Source organism: Plutella xylostella, chromosome 6, assembly GCF_932276165.1.
Source record: "Plutella xylostella chromosome 6, ilPluXylo3.1, whole genome shotgun sequence".
NCBI classification, from domain to species: domain Eukaryota; kingdom Metazoa; phylum Arthropoda; class Insecta; order Lepidoptera; family Plutellidae; genus Plutella; species Plutella xylostella.
Genome location: NC_063986.1, coordinates 4,584,773 through 4,604,055, shown reverse-complemented (window position 1 = coordinate 4,604,055; position 19,283 = coordinate 4,584,773). Strand labels below are relative to the sequence as shown.

General features: G+C 36.0%; 1 protein-coding gene across 2 annotated transcripts; it reads left to right on the top strand.

The window, feature by feature from the left end:
- Positions 1 to 1,287: 1,287 nt before the first annotated feature.
- LOC105386365 lies at positions 1,288 to 19,260 on the top strand. 2 transcript variants are annotated; one of them, XM_038119962.2, is made up of 5 exons: positions 1,288 to 1,560; positions 11,439 to 11,624; positions 12,984 to 13,204; positions 13,671 to 17,706; positions 17,946 to 19,260. In XM_038119962.2, exons 2-5 carry the CDS (start codon positions 11,489 to 11,491, stop codon positions 18,926 to 18,928), a joined length of 5,376 nt encoding a protein of 1,791 aa, XP_037975890.2. In that variant the 5' UTR covers positions 1,288 to 1,560; positions 11,439 to 11,488; the 3' UTR covers positions 18,929 to 19,260. The 2 variants fall into 2 exon arrangements, with proteins under 2 accessions (XP_037975890.2, XP_037975889.2); XM_038119961.2 differs by lacking the exon at positions 1,288 to 1,560 and adding an exon at positions 9,830 to 9,952.
- The last annotated feature ends 23 nt before the right edge of the window (positions 19,261 to 19,283 follow it).

Sequence of the window (19,283 nt, the reverse complement as noted above, 5' to 3'; positions counted from 1 at the left end):
GCCTAGTTGGGGTGAAGGCAACGCATGAAGCCACAAACCAGATTCGTGCTCAGCAGCTGCCCGCAGTCGCGCGAGCTCTGATCCCACACTCTGGCCGATGAGCCCGTTAAGAGTAATCTTACAAATCGGCTCATCCCATGAGCGCTGACACTCCGGCTGCTGAGGCACATCGCTGGCAGGACATCGAGCCCCCCACAGATCCAAAGCCTCCTCCGCATAAGGGATCTTAAACTCGTCACCATTAACATTCAACATGCGAATGACGAGATCAATCACCCCGTACGAAGAGGCCAAGAAAGCGGGGAGCTCGGTGTCCTGCAACCGCCGTACGCCTAACCCGCCGTGCCTGATTGGGAGCGCCGCTTGATCCCACTTAGAAGGCGTCATCTACTTACCTATGTTCTATTTTTAAAGGAAAAATTATTAAGTATGTAGGTTAATTGATTAACTTAACACAGTTTAATTTTACATGTGACCTGATCCAAAATCTTAATAATAATATAATAATTATATTCAGTGTTACTGTTCAGGTGTATTTATTCAATTGTCTGTAACCATTCATAACTATAATTAACCTTAAAATTTTAATTCAAATTATACCTATATCAGGTACTGAGCACTCACACTCATAAAAACTAAGTAGGTATACTTACCCAAATATCTTACTTATATAAACATCTCAGGTTTTATGCAAGAAGATTATACACAGATTGAAATTTAATTCTGAACATTATCCGATCACCATTTCACTTCCAAATGCATTCAACTATTCACTCTTTATTATATTATGATAATACCTAAGTACCAACCTAACACTTTCAAAAATATTCGTTTCACACATGATTCAGCGAAATACGGTGCGTTAACTTTCTCTACTTACTTATATGACCTTTACAGATTTGGACTGTTTGGACCTCAAAGTAGGAACTGCAATCAGCTCTGCAATCTGCAGACGTATATGTATTTGTAAAGACAGATATCTATTGCGCTACAACTATACTAATATAATACGCAATCAAGAAAAAAACATAATCAATAAAATAAATAACTTGTTACTATTTCTTAAAAAAGGTGTTTACTTTTTATTACAGATTTCAAATATGCCACGTTTAAGCTTAGACAGACTTAGGGACATAATTAAGAGTCCTTACAATACATTCTACGTAACTATGCATGGAGCCATAGACTTACGAATGCGCCCTAGTAGAGCTTCCTCAGAATCTCCGCTCATAATTTCATTTTCTATGACGTCACACAGTTGTATAGCTTCTGTGACAAACACCATTTGAGTCGAACGATGCCGCCGGAGCGCCCGCGCTGTTCGCGCCTTTTTACCTTTCAAATTGTTCTTTTTTAATTCCTCGGAACAAAATCACTTTGTTTGCTGCCGAAGGAGTTTGAAGGTTTAATATTTCTTATCGATATTTGCAGCAGCTTGCGTTGCGTTCAACGCTGATAAGAGATTTGAGACTGTTGTAATTTTTTGTTTGTTTGTGTTGCATAGTTTTCGAAACAGTTATAAGTGATTGTTTGGAAATATGGACTGCGCCTAGTGTAAAGGTAAGTTTGGTTTATGCAATAATGGTGTTACTCTCTCTATCTACTTGTATCTTTATTGCCTTGTAAAGATAAATAAATCGATAATTTTAAAATAGGTTATAGTTAGTGGGTTTTTCTCGCGGGCATTTTCATATTGTTGACGGCTCTTGTTATCATCCGTCTGAAATATTAGTACGTTGGTAGGTAGGTACCTACTTAACACATACATACGAAGTTTACAGGGAAAATAAATATTCAGAGTCTTACCATCATTACTTAGACATGCTAGAGTCGTTCAAACGCCATATGAATCTAATATTTACTTACCTACTTTAAAATTCCGTATTGTTTTAGAGTTATATATGAGTGTTCTTTTACGATCCGAAATCACGTTTTTTTCCTCCACACATAGGTCATTGCATTACTTTCATTGATTACTTCCAAGTGCATACTGAAAAACCTACTACCGGTAACATATTTGAGCGACAGACGCGACCATGCGCACAATCCGATAAGATCAATTAGTTAACCGCACAATTTCACGCCATTCATATTTTTATAACTTCAACTCATGTACTTACTGTAACTCGGACACTAGACTTATTACCTTTACGTAAGAGTTCATTTCGGGTCCGTTACCGAAAAACAAAAGTGTTTTAAAATGGGTTTATGCACGAAACGTAGTGACGACAGAATGGTGTAGTGGTTAGTGACACCGACTGCTATGCGGAAGGTCCCGGGTTCGATCCCCGGCCGAAGCAGATATTTGTTTAAAGACAGTTTATACTCGGGTACCCGACCTCGACCCCCTGAGTCCCCCTATTTCGGTTAAATGCAAATCCCTATAAGTATTCCTACTGTACAGTGTGACATACACACAATAGTAATTACAAAGTATTTATAAAGGTTTGTATCATATATATTAAACTTATTGTAAATTGTAACATTAAACTTAACATTTAAACATAATAATTTAAAAAAGTTTTTGTTTACAAACGATATTGATGAGCATTGTGCCCGGAACTGACAGCTTCATACAAAAGAGTTCAACGAACTCACTCGGAATAATTGACGATCGGTATTTCTATAGAAATACATAGATGTAACTACTGAAGTTACTTATTCATCTACTTTATTGATTTCCTTGAGATAATCGTAATACGGGTAACTGTTATTGTACAATTGTACATACCTAGTCAATCTAAATTCCGCATTTCATTCTGAAATTCATCAGTTTTTGTTCAAAAACAATGCAACAAAAGTGTACTTAAATACGTAGAAAAAATACAATTTCATGTTGATCTGTTCAGGAATTCATTTAATTAAAGAGATGTTGATACCTATTGTAGCAATGTTACATAATTAAAATACTAGATCAGTGATATTCTATCTTATCTATCATTATTGATATCGATTGGAAATAATCAAGTTAGCATACGGTACTATGTACTATACCGGCCAAGTGTAACTAATCTGTAAATTATGAATAAATCAGTTGATTTATTGTTGATGAGAATGATTGTCAGTTTAAAAAACTCATACTGAATAATGATTTGCCTAGTCACTTAGGTACCCAACTATTCATATATTATGTACATACAGAAACAGCTATTATAATATTCCTATCATAATAACGTAACGCTTATAATTATAATGAAGGAGGTACGTAGACGTAAGGAGTAAAAAAATACATAATATACAAATCTATATCCATAGTTTATGTAAGTATTACTAACATAGTACATAGGTATAAATTGTCAAACTGAAGATCAACAGTAAAAAATAGTTTTTTTAATAGATACCTACAAATATACGGCTACGGTCTAAATACTATTAGTGGCAATAAGAAAAAAACATGCAAACTTAACGGCCATTCGGAAATAAAGTGAAGACGAGCGCAATTTTTAAAAAAGGAACAAAATTCTTACTTTCCATTTAATTAAGCACATGACCGATCATTAGGGTCAGATCAGATTGGCCAGAGAAAATCCTCTAGCGCCGTACCTCTTCAAAGTAGATAGACAGGAAAAAGTGTCAATATCTAATCTGCACTCACGTATTAGTGGAGATTATAAAAAAACTAGATAAACTTTTTTTAGTAAAAAAAAAGTCAACGGGGAACCTTCACTCACATTATTGATGGCACATTCCAACAGTATCATAGGTACCAAGGTGTGCAGGTTGGTCTATGTAAAGTATGTAATATCCCTATAGTTGCATAAGTTGGATTATGTACCTACCTAAAATGCTTATGATAAATAGTGATTTTTCTCATATTTTCTACTGCTTACAGGTCGAATAATTCATATTGTTTTTATTGCCAAAAGTGGATTAGAACAACAACGGTTACATAAACGAAGATGCTTAGCAGAATCATTACACGCTAAGTAAATAATAATTAATAGCTCAATTCGTTGAATCGTTGACTTAACTCGGTCATTCGTTCGTCCATTTGAAATGAAACGTCATTGTTTGTACAAAAAATTGTGTTCGAATTTTAAAATAGATAGTCGTTACACGCAACTTGACGCGACCAATGCATCCTCAATGAAGGATTACAAGATGAAAGTTTGTATATAAATCTAAACCCCTTTGCTTAAATATTATACACAACAAACAAACAACAAACGAGTATAAAATTCGGATAAGTGACAATGGACTGAATGAATGAAGTAGTTAAATAAATTTAATAACACGGTTGATGTGGAAACAACAGAAGTAAAATATTAAATTTTATTGGCTAAAATTGTAGATACTACTTAATAGCTTTTGTAAATTTAAAAAAGATGAAATTGTCGTGTCGTGGCCTTATGTTCTTTCTTTTCTTTTCTTTCTTTATTAGATTCGAAAAAGAGTACAAGTTAGTAAAACTAAGATATACAAGTTAGTAAAACTAAGATTATATATATGTTTGTTTACATGCAAGAATTTGCCAATTTATTATGTAAGGCTGAAATATCTCAATCTATATCTAGATAGCCGGATGCTATTATAAAGCTATCGTTAGTAGGTATCGTTACAAAGCCATTGGATTTATAATTCACCCACCAGTAGGTATAATTACACTGGAAGCTATAACTAACTTGGCCAAGATAGATTGTTATTGCTTAGCCGATAGATCTATGCTACATACCTACTCGTTGAATATTATGTAAGTAAATCAATCCTTCAGAAGGGTTACACACCCTTAAAAGTATAAAATAATGATAAAAAGTGTTGTAGTGAATTAATAATGAAGTCAACAGTTAAATTCTACACACAAATTGATATTTTATAAGTACTTAAATTGGGATTTTATTGCCACTTCCTTCAGCTAAAATCGAAAATGATATTATGAAATACTCAAACACGATGTTTATCATTTTTACGTAAGTACATTTACTGACAGACAATCACAAATACAGTGATAAGATCCAATACGCATTCTTGAATAACGCTCTCCTTACATAAACAATTCAAAATTGAACTCAATGCATAAAGGAAGAGACTTGATAACTCTTTGTTTAACGGACCAAAATTACTGACGTAATTTCACCAAGTTATGCTCTTAAAAGAGTGCTCAGAAGACTATTAAAAAAAACATGATGTTACACTTTCGTTTTAATAGCCAGAGAGGATTTCCATAAGCATTCATTAGTAATTTAAAAAATAATTGTACACAGTGCGGTATAATCTTTCATCAGATAATGACAAAGAATAAAGACGAATAGAAGTGTACCTTTTTTCATTGAACATAAAGGATTGCTTTGATATCAATAGACAGAAGAACTATGAGTTTATGAAAGGAAACCAAGAAAAGACAACTTAGCGTGGGAGGCCCTCATACTTCTCCAAGCCTTTGGTTGGATAGCCGGTAGTGTTTAGGTGGTAGAAAGCATAGGTACTTAGTTAAATCCTGGAATTGTTGCAGGGCTCCTTGGTTTTGGCCTTTATTATCCGATGATGATAAAGATATGCAAAATATTGCAAAAGTGGTAAGCTGAGAGCTGATGACTATAAAGAACTTATTTCCTCTTTTGAAATTCTTACAGTAACCACTTAACAAAGTTTGTATGAGGAACAAACATTTTTATATTTTTCAAACCATCAAAAGTTGTTCTGATTTACCAGTAGCTGTAATGCCAATACCTTCAAAATATGATTATCTAATGTACTTATTCTTTAGTAGTCGTGTTTTACTGTTTTACACACTGGAGTTTTGCACCAGCTAGGCATAGATGTTCGCCGGTCACTAGATTAGCCACCTCGTTTTATCTTTGACAGAGATATCTGATATTCATATGATATACCACATTCTAGTAATTTAATATCAGTGTTCTTTAGCTACGGCCGGCTACAGTGTATCGTTACATGTAAATAATACAAAAAAGTGTTTCGCATTGTAAAAAAAATATGTTTGTAAACAAAGTGTAGTAGGTACATTATCTACTATTAAAAAGTGTTAAGGTGTGAAAGACAATGTAAAAATTTCTGGAAAAAGTGTTTGTGTTACATTTGGTCGTTTTGACAGAAGTGCGTGATAATTTATGTTCATATTTATGTTAATATATGTTCATATATACCATCATCATCATCATCATCAGCCTATGTCAACCCACTGCAGGGTATAGGCCTCCTCCATGTTATGCCAAGCATACCATACCATATATAGCATACCATGCTCTAACATTCTAGATTTTAGTACTTACATACATTCTTGGAATTCATAAATACCTATAGGTAACTAAGGGGCAGTAGGTATGTAGCTACAGTAAGAAGTTTATTATTAAGTATATAAATCATTTTCTTTGCTCATTGTTCCTTAGTTGGGTACCTACATTAATTTATTTTACAGATAAAATTAACATGTAGGGATAATTCCAATTGTCAGGCAGATTTCCGCTGATCTCGATACGTTTAGCTCAATATATTCATAATATAATCATATAAGTTTATGTCTGCTATTATCGTAAGAAAAAATATCAGCTTATCGGTGACTTTATATGAATAAATCCTCAAGAGATCCACTCAGAGCCATAAATAAACGATATAAAGGAGTAAATAAAGGTAACCGACCTAACAAGTACAAGGTACAAGTCAGTACCTACAACAAATATTGACTGTTATGGTACGGTCCACTAAGTAGGTACACTACTGTTTTACCAGTCATATACCTCTCCAAGATAAAAAAAAGTACTCACAATCACAAAATACCTAAGTAGATCCGAGTACAAAATGTCTTTTCTCACCGGATTTCGAACCTAGGACTTTCCGTACAACATTTCTAAGTACTCTATAACTAACCGCTGTGCTAACCATAGTAACTCTATTACCTATTATATTATAAATAATCATAATTCCTTAATTTATTTTTACGACTACCTAACAACTTAATTTAGTCGCAGTCTAGTTAAGAATAATGTCTGCTAGCACATATTTTTAACTCAATTGCCTGATTTCTAGCATTTCTAGTTATAACACCGAGAGTGAGAGCATACTCTGAACTAGTGGTACTGTTTGACTTTGTTTAGGAATTAAGACTAAGTAGGTACATTGAAAATAGCCATATTGATATGATATTTGTGATTCACACGGTGGTCGTTTTGAATGTATTCTATGCAAAGGCTCGATGACACTTGACTAGTTTAGTAGGTGCTAGTCGGCCAGTTTAAAAGCAGTAGTTGGCACTTGGCAGTAATAATACAACATTAAGCCCCAGTTTCACCATACTCTGTTAGATCATAACAAGAGATTAGTTGTTGACTTTTGATACATCTGATAAGAAATTAATATATGTAGAAAATACGTATAATTGATGACATTACAGTGTAACAGGGGTGTTAATGATCTAACAGACTGTGGTGTAACTAGGCATAAATCTCTATTTAGGTAGGTAGGTACCTAGGCAAGGTACTCAAGGCAATTGAAAACGACAACATCGTGAGACATTCTTTTATAATTCTTAAAAACAATGGCACAGACAATACTTAAATTAAACTACTTACTTATAAAAAGTTAAAAAGACATACAAATTAATATATTTTTATGCAATTAAGTACTTAAGTGTTATCATGTTTTAATCCATCATTGAATTTCAAGTTACTGCCCTTGCTAATCCGAACATTGCTCCATTTCTCACACACAAACACAAATTAACAATGCAATTAATAAAATAAGTCCACGAATCCCATCCGTATCTCATTGCATTGTTTATTTTAACAATGGTATTAAAAATGTGATTTTAACGTGTTAATTATTTGTGTTGTATGTAGATAAGTACTAAGTGCTTAACAAGACTATACATTATCAAATGATACACTTAATTTATCCTCATCTATTCCGGGAACGCTCGTCAAATACCTGTTTGAATTTTAAATTCAATAAAATATTCATTCTTATTTAAGTGCTACTAACATAATTGTAGGTAACTGCCACATCGAGGCAGTGGATGAGTACGTCTATCTTGGACATAGTTTATCCTTTGGACAAAGTTCTCAGGTAAAGGAGATCGCTAGACGAATTCAGCTGGGATGGGCTGCCTTCAGTAAACTTGAAGACGTCCTTAAGTCCCAAATCCCTCAATGCCTGAAGACTAAGGTGTTCAATCAGTGTGTTCTGCCTATCCTCACTTACGGAGCCGAAACATGGACGCTCACTAAAGCCAACATGCACAAAATAAAAGTCGCACAAAGGGCTATGGAGCGCGCCATGCTCGGCATCTCTCTTGTGGATCGTGTGCCCAATGTCGAAATTCGACGTAAAACTCGTGTGGATGACGTGGGTAGCCGAATCACAAGATTAAAGTGGAGATGGGCAGGACACTTGGTTAGGAGGGACGACGGCAGGTGGACTGGGGCAGTCACAGAGTGGTGGCCAAGAACTGGCAAACGAGGAATAGGCAGACCGCCGGCCCGATGGTCCGATGACATTGTTAAGGTGGCCGGTAGACACTGGACTAGACTCGCACAGGACCGGAAGAGGTGGCGTGATAGGGAAGAGGCTTATACCCAGCAGTGGGCAGATACGGGCTGATAATGATGATGATGATGATTTAAGTGTGCAGAGAAATATAGAATACGACGGATAAACTGGTGCAACAATACCTAAGTTTGAATCACGCCAAAAAAGTTAAGTGGCTGACATAGCTCTTGCAGCTGAAAGCTGAAGTGGCCGGTTATGTCAGACGTATAAACTGTTGGCCATTGGGGTAGATGAGTAGAAAAACGTCGATACGGCTTGCGACCTATCACGTAAGTACAAATGTACAGCGAAAAGCGGGTGGCTCGCTCGCGAGTCACCTCTGAGCCTCTGACTACCCCTTCGGTGATTACAGTCGTCAGCATATTAAATTTAGTATGTATATGTAGGTACTTACCTGTAAGCATGAGCAGCCATGCAATAACTGTGGCGAATGATTGATTGTGTCGTCGCATGCTATTTATTATACAGAAGTCACACTGCATTAGTATTAACACTGACAACGATGTAGCTATTTGTTTCCATAATTCATCATTAGTTTCATTATACTTAAGCAAACTTAAATATGCATCGGCTTTTAAAACTCGTGACAAAATCTCACAACATAAATTGTTAACATATCTGTGGTATAGGTACCTACGCATTAATTTCAAGTACCTAAGATTATTAGAAGATTAATTAATTAATTATTGAAATTAATTTATGCGGCTAGCTGGCTTTCCATCATTTTTACCCTCTTCCCATAGTTTTGCATGCTGTAGCCTATGCATATTTCAGACACTTATCAGCAAATATGACTCAATTAATTTATTTTGATTCACTTCAGCGACATAGATAACGTTATCTGGTTTAATAAGGCATTTTAGAACCGACTGTTGTGTTTAAAGCGGTAAGATGGTAGCGATTATATTTTAATTGTGAGTATGGTGACTATTTGAGAGCTGCCTACAGCCTAATCCTATTCGTGGTCAGTGTAGCTGAATATATTTTCTTTTGTTTTAATTGGGGGCCCTTAGGTTCTAGGAAGGTAATTCTGCTCTAACATGGATCGCCACGATTAAGGAGAAAGAATCTTTTTTTGTCACACTAAATAAATTTACAGGAACGTAATTTTGATTTTTTTTTATTTAGTATACCTACCTTCCGATATGAAAATTATACTTAGTTCTCTAAGTAATCTGAAAAACACATAGGTACTTAGGTATTTACCTACCTTGAAAATTTTTTTAGGTCCCGGTTTAACAACACGCTAAAAACACTAAATTATAACGACCAAATGTAACCTTTTACTTTACGAAACACACGTGTGTTTTATTTTTTTTATATTTCCTAGTAGCATTTGTGATGTAAACTAAACTATTGTGTGAACCAAATAAAAAGATGTCGGATACGTCTACCGACATCAGAGAATTGTACGAGAAAGATGTCCTATCGAGGCACTACCCAAGACATATTGGTTCGTATGCTTTTAATTTTCATACTTTATATAATTCTAGATATACATACTGTATCTACTTAGAAATTAGGGAGGTGCAAACCTGACTGCTCTCACATTGACCATGCGACCCGAGACAACACAGGGCAGGGGGGGGGGGTCAGTCTCTACATCGTCGAACGAGTGCTTAATAGAGCTCTACCTAGTTGTATTGTTGTACTTGTTGCATGCCGTTTGCGTGAAAATTCTTCGTTCGTTTGTCAATTTAGAGAGAGACCCCTCAGGTTCCTTCGCCCCAGACGTACTAGTATCTAAATAATATGGATTCGTAGACACGTCTGAAAAGTTCCACGAACTAATCAAGTTCAAAATGAATGAAGAAAAACTTCGAACTACAAATGTTTTCATGGATGGAGCAATTTTTCATCGAGCACTAATTTGTTTTAGGTATACTGATGAGTTATTGTGCTTCAATCATAGCGCATCACCGTAAATATTCCCTTCCCACGATAGTAGGTATTTATTTAAGACAATGGTTCATAGTTTTTCACGGTCATGTTAAATAAAGTACCTATTTAAAAGATTCGGGTATTAAAAATACTTGCATAGCTGTATTACACTCCCGGGCATTGAAAAAGTTCCACTCACAAAATGCCGACACCAAACGACCCCAATTTTTTCAAAGATTTAATTTAAAATTGTAACAAAATATTAGCGTGTTTAGTTATAATGTCCTGATGCTCTGTTAAATGTACTTCAATGTTGCAGAAGACGTCATTAAGCTAGCCTTTTCCGTTTAGAAGTAATTAGGTGTTTTTCTCAGTGGAAAGTTTTCATTGCCCGTGAGTGTATGTTATGATAGGTAGATAATGACTTTTAGGTAATCGCTTTAAGTATATAAATTATAATCATAATAGTGTATTTAAACAAAAGGTACAACAACAAGCATCAACTGAGGGACATAGGCTGCTGTCAAGCCTATATCCAGATATACCTATAAGTTACTAAACTATCCATCCTCATCTTTAAATCTATAGTTCTAAATGTCCTTGCCCCTGGATGAGGAAAACCTCTTACAAATTAATTACCGCATGATCATAGATCAGAGGGCTCAACAATAACGTCTTACCAACATTATTATCAGCCCTATGCACAATTATAAAATAACGAATGATTAATACAACTCAAACATTCCGTGAATCAACGTATTCATTTGGTCCTATTTTACACTGCATGTTTTTATCAAATTTTTCATGTAGATACCTAGTAGGTAAGCTTAACGCATAGGCTACTTTTCATCCCGGAATTCCCACAGGACAACGTTGTAAGGCGATACGAAGCTCGTGTGAAAATATACCTACTAGAGATTACTTTTTTACTACTAGTACTACAAAACTAAATAGAAAATAAATAGTACTCTACTAGTAGTACTATTTATTTTCCATGTTTGTGAAACTGTTTATGTTTGTATGCACAACCTGTATATTTTTATCTTATCTTGTTCCAGGGCTATTTTCTATCCCCGAGTACCCAGAGGGCGAGGGGGCAGGGAGAGGCATGTGGTCGGCTGCCGTCCACGCCATCCTCAATACCCTTCGCTACCTGGCGCCGGCCACTCTACTCACGTTGTTCTGGGGAGAACAGAGCCTGCTGTTCAGGATACTGAGGCATATCGACTCAGCTGTACGGTCATGTAAGTGCCTAGTTTGAGGTAATCTTTCAACTTCAAACGCCTTCTTTTTGATGAGTAAATCACTGCAGTAAATAATTAGTTTGCCCATTTGTAAAAATCTTTGGATGGAACTTTTAAAATATGTGGTGTGTGTGTAACTTATATTATCTATATTATGCGATAATATTTTTGTACCCTGTATAAATACATAATAAAATACAAAAACATATATACCTACCTACAAGGATATCATAGCCAATATAGAATACTAGAATCTACATAAGTTAGCGACAGCGCTTACGACCGAAAGTGGTGAATTAGCTGTTTGATATACTTAATATACACACACACGCACACACACGCACTCACGCCTTGTACTAATGTACTCCCTTGCGGGGTAGGCAGAGGTGCAATGCTGCACCCACTTTTCGCCAGAGTGTTATGTTAGTCCCAATGTAATAGGGGGCGGACCTATTGCCATTTTACGGGCACATCCAAGACCCGAGAACAAATATCTGTATTTAAATAAATATCTGCCCCAGCCGGGAATCGAACCCAGGACCATCGGCTTAGTAGTCAGGGTCACTAACCACTACGCCATTCGGTCGTCACTAATATACGTATACTATATTATATATCTATTATTATAATGCTACTACCAAACCATAGAGAATGTAGTTTAATTATTCAGGCGATCTGATAAAGAAATCAAATAATCTGACTAATTAACCGAGTTCCGTGGATTATGCGGGCTTATATTTTAAGCTAGCTAAATCTGGATGTTAGTAAAAGTATATTTGCAAAGTAAATATTTTGGGTACATAAATAAAACTACCTATGATCTAAGTACCAGTACGAAATGATAAAAATCACAAATATGAGATCATGTTATGTTTGTCCAGATCATACCTAGACGGTGCGCTAAAAAGATAAGATTATGTGCTAAGTTACATGCGTTATCGGAAAACACCTAAGTAGGTACTTCTGGCCTGTAAAATAGAAAATCGTAAAAGTGTGTTATTACTTCACACTCAACTTCCATTTTTAAAAAACCTTAGGTATTAGCATATCCATAATCTATATTGTACTCGAAGCATACCCTATGCTTCAAATGCTTGAGTAAAATCAGTTCAACATCTTATATCCAATCAAAATAATAATAATTTAGTGTTATAATTCACCATTGCCGTTGTCTTACAGTCCTGTAGTAGTTAAATAGGAACATTTTGGCTCACCACAACACCCTACTTCGTCATCAGCAGCCGGCAATCATCTACTTGCGGGCATGAATTGACTGATGACCCCATAATACGCGACTGCCGTGACCCTCATCACAAAAATCCCTTTACCACAACTCACACCTCCTTTCCCCGCTTCCAGTGGCATACTCGAGCGACGAGCAAAAGGCGTCCGTTCTGAAATGGCTGGCGGAGTCGGGGGCAGTTCGTGTGGAACACCTGGACACAGTGTGGCGCCACGGGTGGATCCTCTGTGGCGTGTTAGACGCAGCGGTACCGGGCGCCTGCGCCGGTCACCCGCCCAACAGACTCAGCTTGAAGCATGCGCAGACGATCGCTGATCATTACCTTGGCGTTGATCCGGTGAGTTTTTTAGCTGACTGAACCTTTGTCTGCCTGTTTTAAAGGTTTAATGGTACCCGCGCGAGTTATATCTTTAGTTTACTTCAGTAGTTCAGGTTCCAATTTGACCTTGGATAATTTTTTTTTAAGTGGTCTATAAAAGTACTGTAATTTTCCACCCATCCCATTTCAATGCATTACCTCCCAAACCGGCTAGGACAACTTAGATTTGATGAATGATAAAGAAGAACAATCAAGTAAGCGTGGAAATGTGACTACCTTCAGTGAAACAAATGCAGATCGAACGACATCGTCCGCCATTCATCACGCAAGGCTACAGTCGCAGCCGAGACTAATTATAATTTGCACCAAAGATGATTTTAATCATAAAGCCACGAGACATAAACGTGACTCTTAGCTAACAATTGGATCTGATTATCTTATATGTCCGCGACACGCACAATAATATCACTGTTTAATTTTCCAGGTGTTTACGAATGAAGAGTTGGAAGCGAGCAATTGTCTGAGTAAACATCAAGAATGGAAGTTGGCTCAATATCTGGACAGGATACGGGAGGCTTTGGGGAAACTTCCCCCTCCTGTATCCAAGCCGAATTCTCAAAGTACATCTCCTACAGAAACCCATCAGTTTACGTTCGACTACGCGGCTCGGGGCTCCGGTCTCACGGCCGCACAAGTCAACAGCAAAATGTACTTCAAGGTCTATCCAACTGCCCAACAGTCCTTGGAACCGGGAGAGATCACAATCTTGATAAGAGGACCAAAAGACACGTACGGTATGGCAGTAGCTCCTCCTGTTTTGGGAAGAGCGCAAATGATCAGGCAGAAGCTTCTTAATCTTCAGACGAAAGCAAACCTTACCAAGAACGTGCTGCCTATAACACACGGGGCTGCCTATCTCAGGTCCTATGGGCGTAACGATATGAAAAAGACCTACCATATTCCTAAGACCAAGTACGATATAGAGGTCGAAATTGAAACGAGAGATGATAGTATAAAAGTCGGCTATACAGTTAGCCATGAGGGAAAGTACGAAATTTCAATAGTAAGTAGAGGACTTAGTATTGTGGGTTCACCATTCCACGTGACAGCTTCACATAATATATTGGGCATTTTAGAGAGAGAAAGCTTCTGTCTCGAAGATGGTGAAGAAATAGATATAGTTGATGTTAAAACGGACAGAAAAGCGGTTCTAAGAATTGTTGACTTTGTAACCGAAAAAATGTTATTAAAAGAAGATGGAGTATTGGAAAGAATATCTGATGATGATGCTAACTTATTGATGGCGACCAAAGACAATGAAAAGAAAATACAAAAATCTGATTTGAGTAATAAGTCCGAGACAAAGACATATTTTGCAAGAAACATGAGGTTTATAAAAATCGTTTCAAAAATAATATCTATGAACAAAGTTTGCGTGGCATTTAAAGCCGTTAAAAAGATGTCACAAACAAATATTGATGGAAATGATGAAGGACTTGTCATACGACCGCATAGTCGATGTGGCATTCCAGATGTAGTCAACTCTACATTTAACGAGTCTTATTTGACTTTTTCTAAACATGATGCTTATGATCATGAGGCCAACTTGCCATCCTCGTCGAATGTGAAGAACAATATTAAACTATTCACAGATATATCAAAACAAACTCACGAAAAACCTTCATTGCGGAACAATAAGTCAGGGTCCCTTGACTCATCGTTTAATGAAGGGGCGATTGCCTATACCGAGAAAACTTCACCAAATAATCCTTTTATGCAACATCTGTATGAACAAAGTTATATTACAGAACAGGTAATTGGTTCACAGTTTATGGAAGAAGAAAGCGATCAGCCTTTTGCTGAAATCGATGATTTAAATGATATACCAATACAAATTATAATAGACGAAGACAACGAGTCCATATCTCCATGTACAAACCCATTTATGGAACAAGATATGATTGAACGGCCAAAAACACCCGTACTTAAAATAATAACTGGTGAAGTTACAGACAGAGCTGATGATTTATACGTAGATCCAAGAATTTATAAATTACAAGAAGAAATATTTCAAAATAATGAATTCATTAATCCACTATTTGTTCATCAACACTCGCAGTCACCAGAATCGCCTGATGATGAAAATATAGAAGCCCGTCCATTAGCAGCCGATTTCAAAATTGGTGCACCTGTCTCTTTACCACCAATCATAAGGGCTGCTTCCCCTAAGCATATGGATTCTCTACTGATAACATCAGACAGTACTGATTTTTATACATTTGAAAACAATAATGAAACTGACAAACCTGAAGAAATATCACCTTCGGTTTTTTCTACGCCCGTACATAACAAAGTGGATTTAAATGCAGCTATATCGTCCACATTCCATAGTTTAGAATCGATCAAAGAAATAAATGAAGACATTGTATTAGCAGATAACGAAAACAATTTTAATCAATGCGAAATTGAAGTGTATAATTATAAAATGGATATAGAAACACCTAAGAGAGACATGTGGGACTCTGCATATGTAAGTATCGACGAAAATATGACTTCACCAGATAATAACAATAATGATAATGAAACATCTAGTAAATCAAAGTTTTCTCTTAGTGATGGTGCTTCATTAAAACGGGACGAATTACTAAATATGGGACCAGCAGAATTTGAATTATGGACAACATGTGTTGAGCTTACCACCGATGCACCAAAAGTAAATGAAGATTTGAAAGCTTTAAAATTTGAAAGCAAAAGGCCAATATTCACTCCAATAATAGAAGAAAGTGACGGGACCGTCTCAGTAACTGGAAAGCATCAACTTAAAACTAGTGACTCTACTGATCCAGTAACGGTGGCATTTGCTGAACTCAATGATATTTTTCAAGAATATACGTCAAATTCAGAGCAAAGTTCTCTTACAATAACCTATGATGACAAAATCGGACAGAGTTCGGAACTAGAATATCCGATAGATGATAAAGATATAAGGGTCGACTCAGCATCTGATTGTACGGCAGATGTGATAAGACCAGCGAATAATAATAAAGAAGGAGCGATTTCTGAGGTTCAGACAAATGTCACTGAATCTGGTTCAGCAAGTCATAGCCTTCCACAAGAATCCGACCATGAACATTGTGAAAGTACTGTGATTCAAATAAAAACCCAAACTGAATTTGGAGAAACCATACAGGCAAACCTTGTTTTAGAAAAAAAGAAATACTGGGATGAGAAGATTCGCCAGATTGAAGAAATTAAAGCAGAAGAACCGAAGCGCAAGCGTCTGATATCTAAAAATCTACGTCACAATGATTCTTTATCCAAACGCAGAGGGAAACAAATGGTGAAACAATTTTTGGTTTCAAACGAAACTAAACTGATTACTAGCAGACATTTGAATGATGAACAAAAATTCAAACAAAGTTTTGAGGAACAACAAGCGGACCCTAAACTGGTAGAAAAGTGGAAGAATTTTTGGAATGAGAAACTTGAAGCTGAAAGGGATGTCAACCAAGGTAATTTTGTCACCAATGTGTCTAGACTAACTGACTACAGTAGCGAATCCCCATCACCAACACCTCCTGAACGCAGCGAAACTGAGATAGAAATCGCTGATCATAATAAAAATAAAAAAGATAGTGGAAATAAAACACCGATACTGCCAGTAAAACAAGAACTGCCAGAAGAAGTTTTTAAGGCTTTTGAAACGAGTCCCAAGCGATTTTTTGGTACATCGAGAAAACAAATATTGAACAAAATTGATTCTTTTTTAGGAAAGGAAGGCACCGCAAAAGATACTTTGAATAAGGAAAGCGGTGCTCATCTAGAGAAAGGTATCGTTTCCAGTCGCATATCTTTATTTCATACTATATCAAATGTCGAAGATTTGCCACGGAAAAAGAGTATTAGTCATTCAATGCATAACATTTCTGATAGTCCTAAGTTGCAAAATCAAATGTCCATATCATTAACCGAAACTTCAGTTACACACATAAGCGAAACAGGATTACTGCCTGTTCAGCCATGTTTTTCTGATGAAGAGCTGAGTATCATACAATCATCCCCGACAAAAGATGACAATGTATTAAAGAAAAAGAGGTTTAGAATAAAAAACGACTCTTTCAACAAAAGTTTCGACGAAACGTCATCTGTGGCTAACCAAGTTTTACAGCTTACTCCGCAAAACAAACCAGAATCTGAAGTTCTAAAAACAGTCATAGATATAACTAAACAGTCTGGAAAGCAAGAAAGATTCCATAATATACATACACTGCGTAAATCATCTGTGAGTAAATCAGAGATGGATCTATTCAGCAGGAGTAAGTCAAATGTTTCAGCTGAAGCCGAGGACTTTGATAGACATAAGTCATATGAAGAGTTGCCGAAGATAAATGTAAAAAATTATATCAGTATGTATGAAACAGTCTCAGAAAGTGTCAAAGCTGAAACAAGGCAAATCAAGAAGTTATTAAGAACGAGATCAATAGGATCGGGACGTATTGGAAATAAGAGTATGAAATCAGGTAAGGGTTTTATTATTTAATTATTTAATGCAAAAATATAAAAATAAGCGTACAAAGGGACTTGCTAAAAGCATTTTCTGCCAGTCAACCCACAGGAGGTACAGGATTAAATGAGATAAGGTGTACATTATTTTTAAACCTAACGTTGTCTTGCATTGTTTTTTTAGTGATATAAAAGCCTATTATCCTTAGAATAATGATTATGGTAAATTAAACATGTTACTTATGTATATTTTCAGGAGATGAAAATACTTTTAGCGTCGCCCTAAAAATGGAAGACTCTATCGATGATTTAAAAAAAGAAGAAACTAATTCAAATTGTAAAACTCCGAAACCACCACCCAGGCGTAAACGTTGGCTGAACAAATCCATGGACAGTCAAGATATAGGCATCAGTATGGATTCGTTAGATGGTATAAAAGATGAAACTGTCAGTGAACCTAGTCAAAATCTGCGTATAAACAAAAACAAAACGTTAGTTACTTTATCAGACATTGAGTTGGAAATAATAAGTAACAGTCCAGATCCTGTCGAATCATCACCCGAAAGAGAGACCCATCCTACTGATTACAAATCAAGATTCAAACTGGCTAAGCAGTATTTTCAATCGTTAGAGGAACTTCGTGTAGAGCCTGTATCGAAAGCTTCTAAGAAAATTAATGAGTGTGAAGAACTGCTTTTGGAGCGATCAAACGAATCTCTTGTAAGCGAAGGTTCAAAAAACAAGTCTCCGAAGAGGGGAATCAAGAAATCGTACTCCATGCCTTCTTCAGAAATTTCAAAGATATGGAAGCAAATGCAAAAAAGTGAAGATGAAGCGAAATTAGTAAAAATATCGGAGAAATTTCATGTTGATGATCTATTCAACGACGTGGTGGAAGGGAAACTAAGCAGAAAGGGCAGTTTGCGAGGAATTCCACATAAGAAGGCAGTTCTAGAAGCTTTTAGATCTATGGAAAATGTTACGGATGCAGCTTTGAGTTCATATGAAATATCTATGTCGCAGCTAAGCGAGTTCGCAAAAGAAAATCGAATTAAGAATGCACAGACGTATTTAAGTGAATATCCTTACTTGCCAACGACAGATCCATTGAAATATCATTCAAGATTGGACACAAAAGCATCGGGGCTCATTTGCATGAAAGAACTACTGAATGAGAAGCCAAGACGCAATAGTGTTCCCGACATAAGACTTAATCCAAAGTTTACTGTCGAATTGTAGATGATAAGATAAAATTAAGTCAGTGTTTTGTAGTTGAAAGCTAGCGTTAAACTTGCAGTATTTTAGTACCTTTTAGTTTTTACTCAATAGAAATGATATATTAGATCGTGAAATAATTTAATGAAATGAGTAATGAGTATTTTGCTTTTAGATAGTTATGTAATACTTATCTATTTTTTACATTCCATCATAATTTATTTTAATTCACGTTTTCATTCACTATTTTATAATAGGCTAAGTAAATGTACAATATGTACAGATTATGAATCTTTCTAAACTATTGTAATAAAAATACCTATTTATTTTAAATAAAGTTTAAAAATAGCTTTGAATATTATTTCTTATTTAGTGTGAC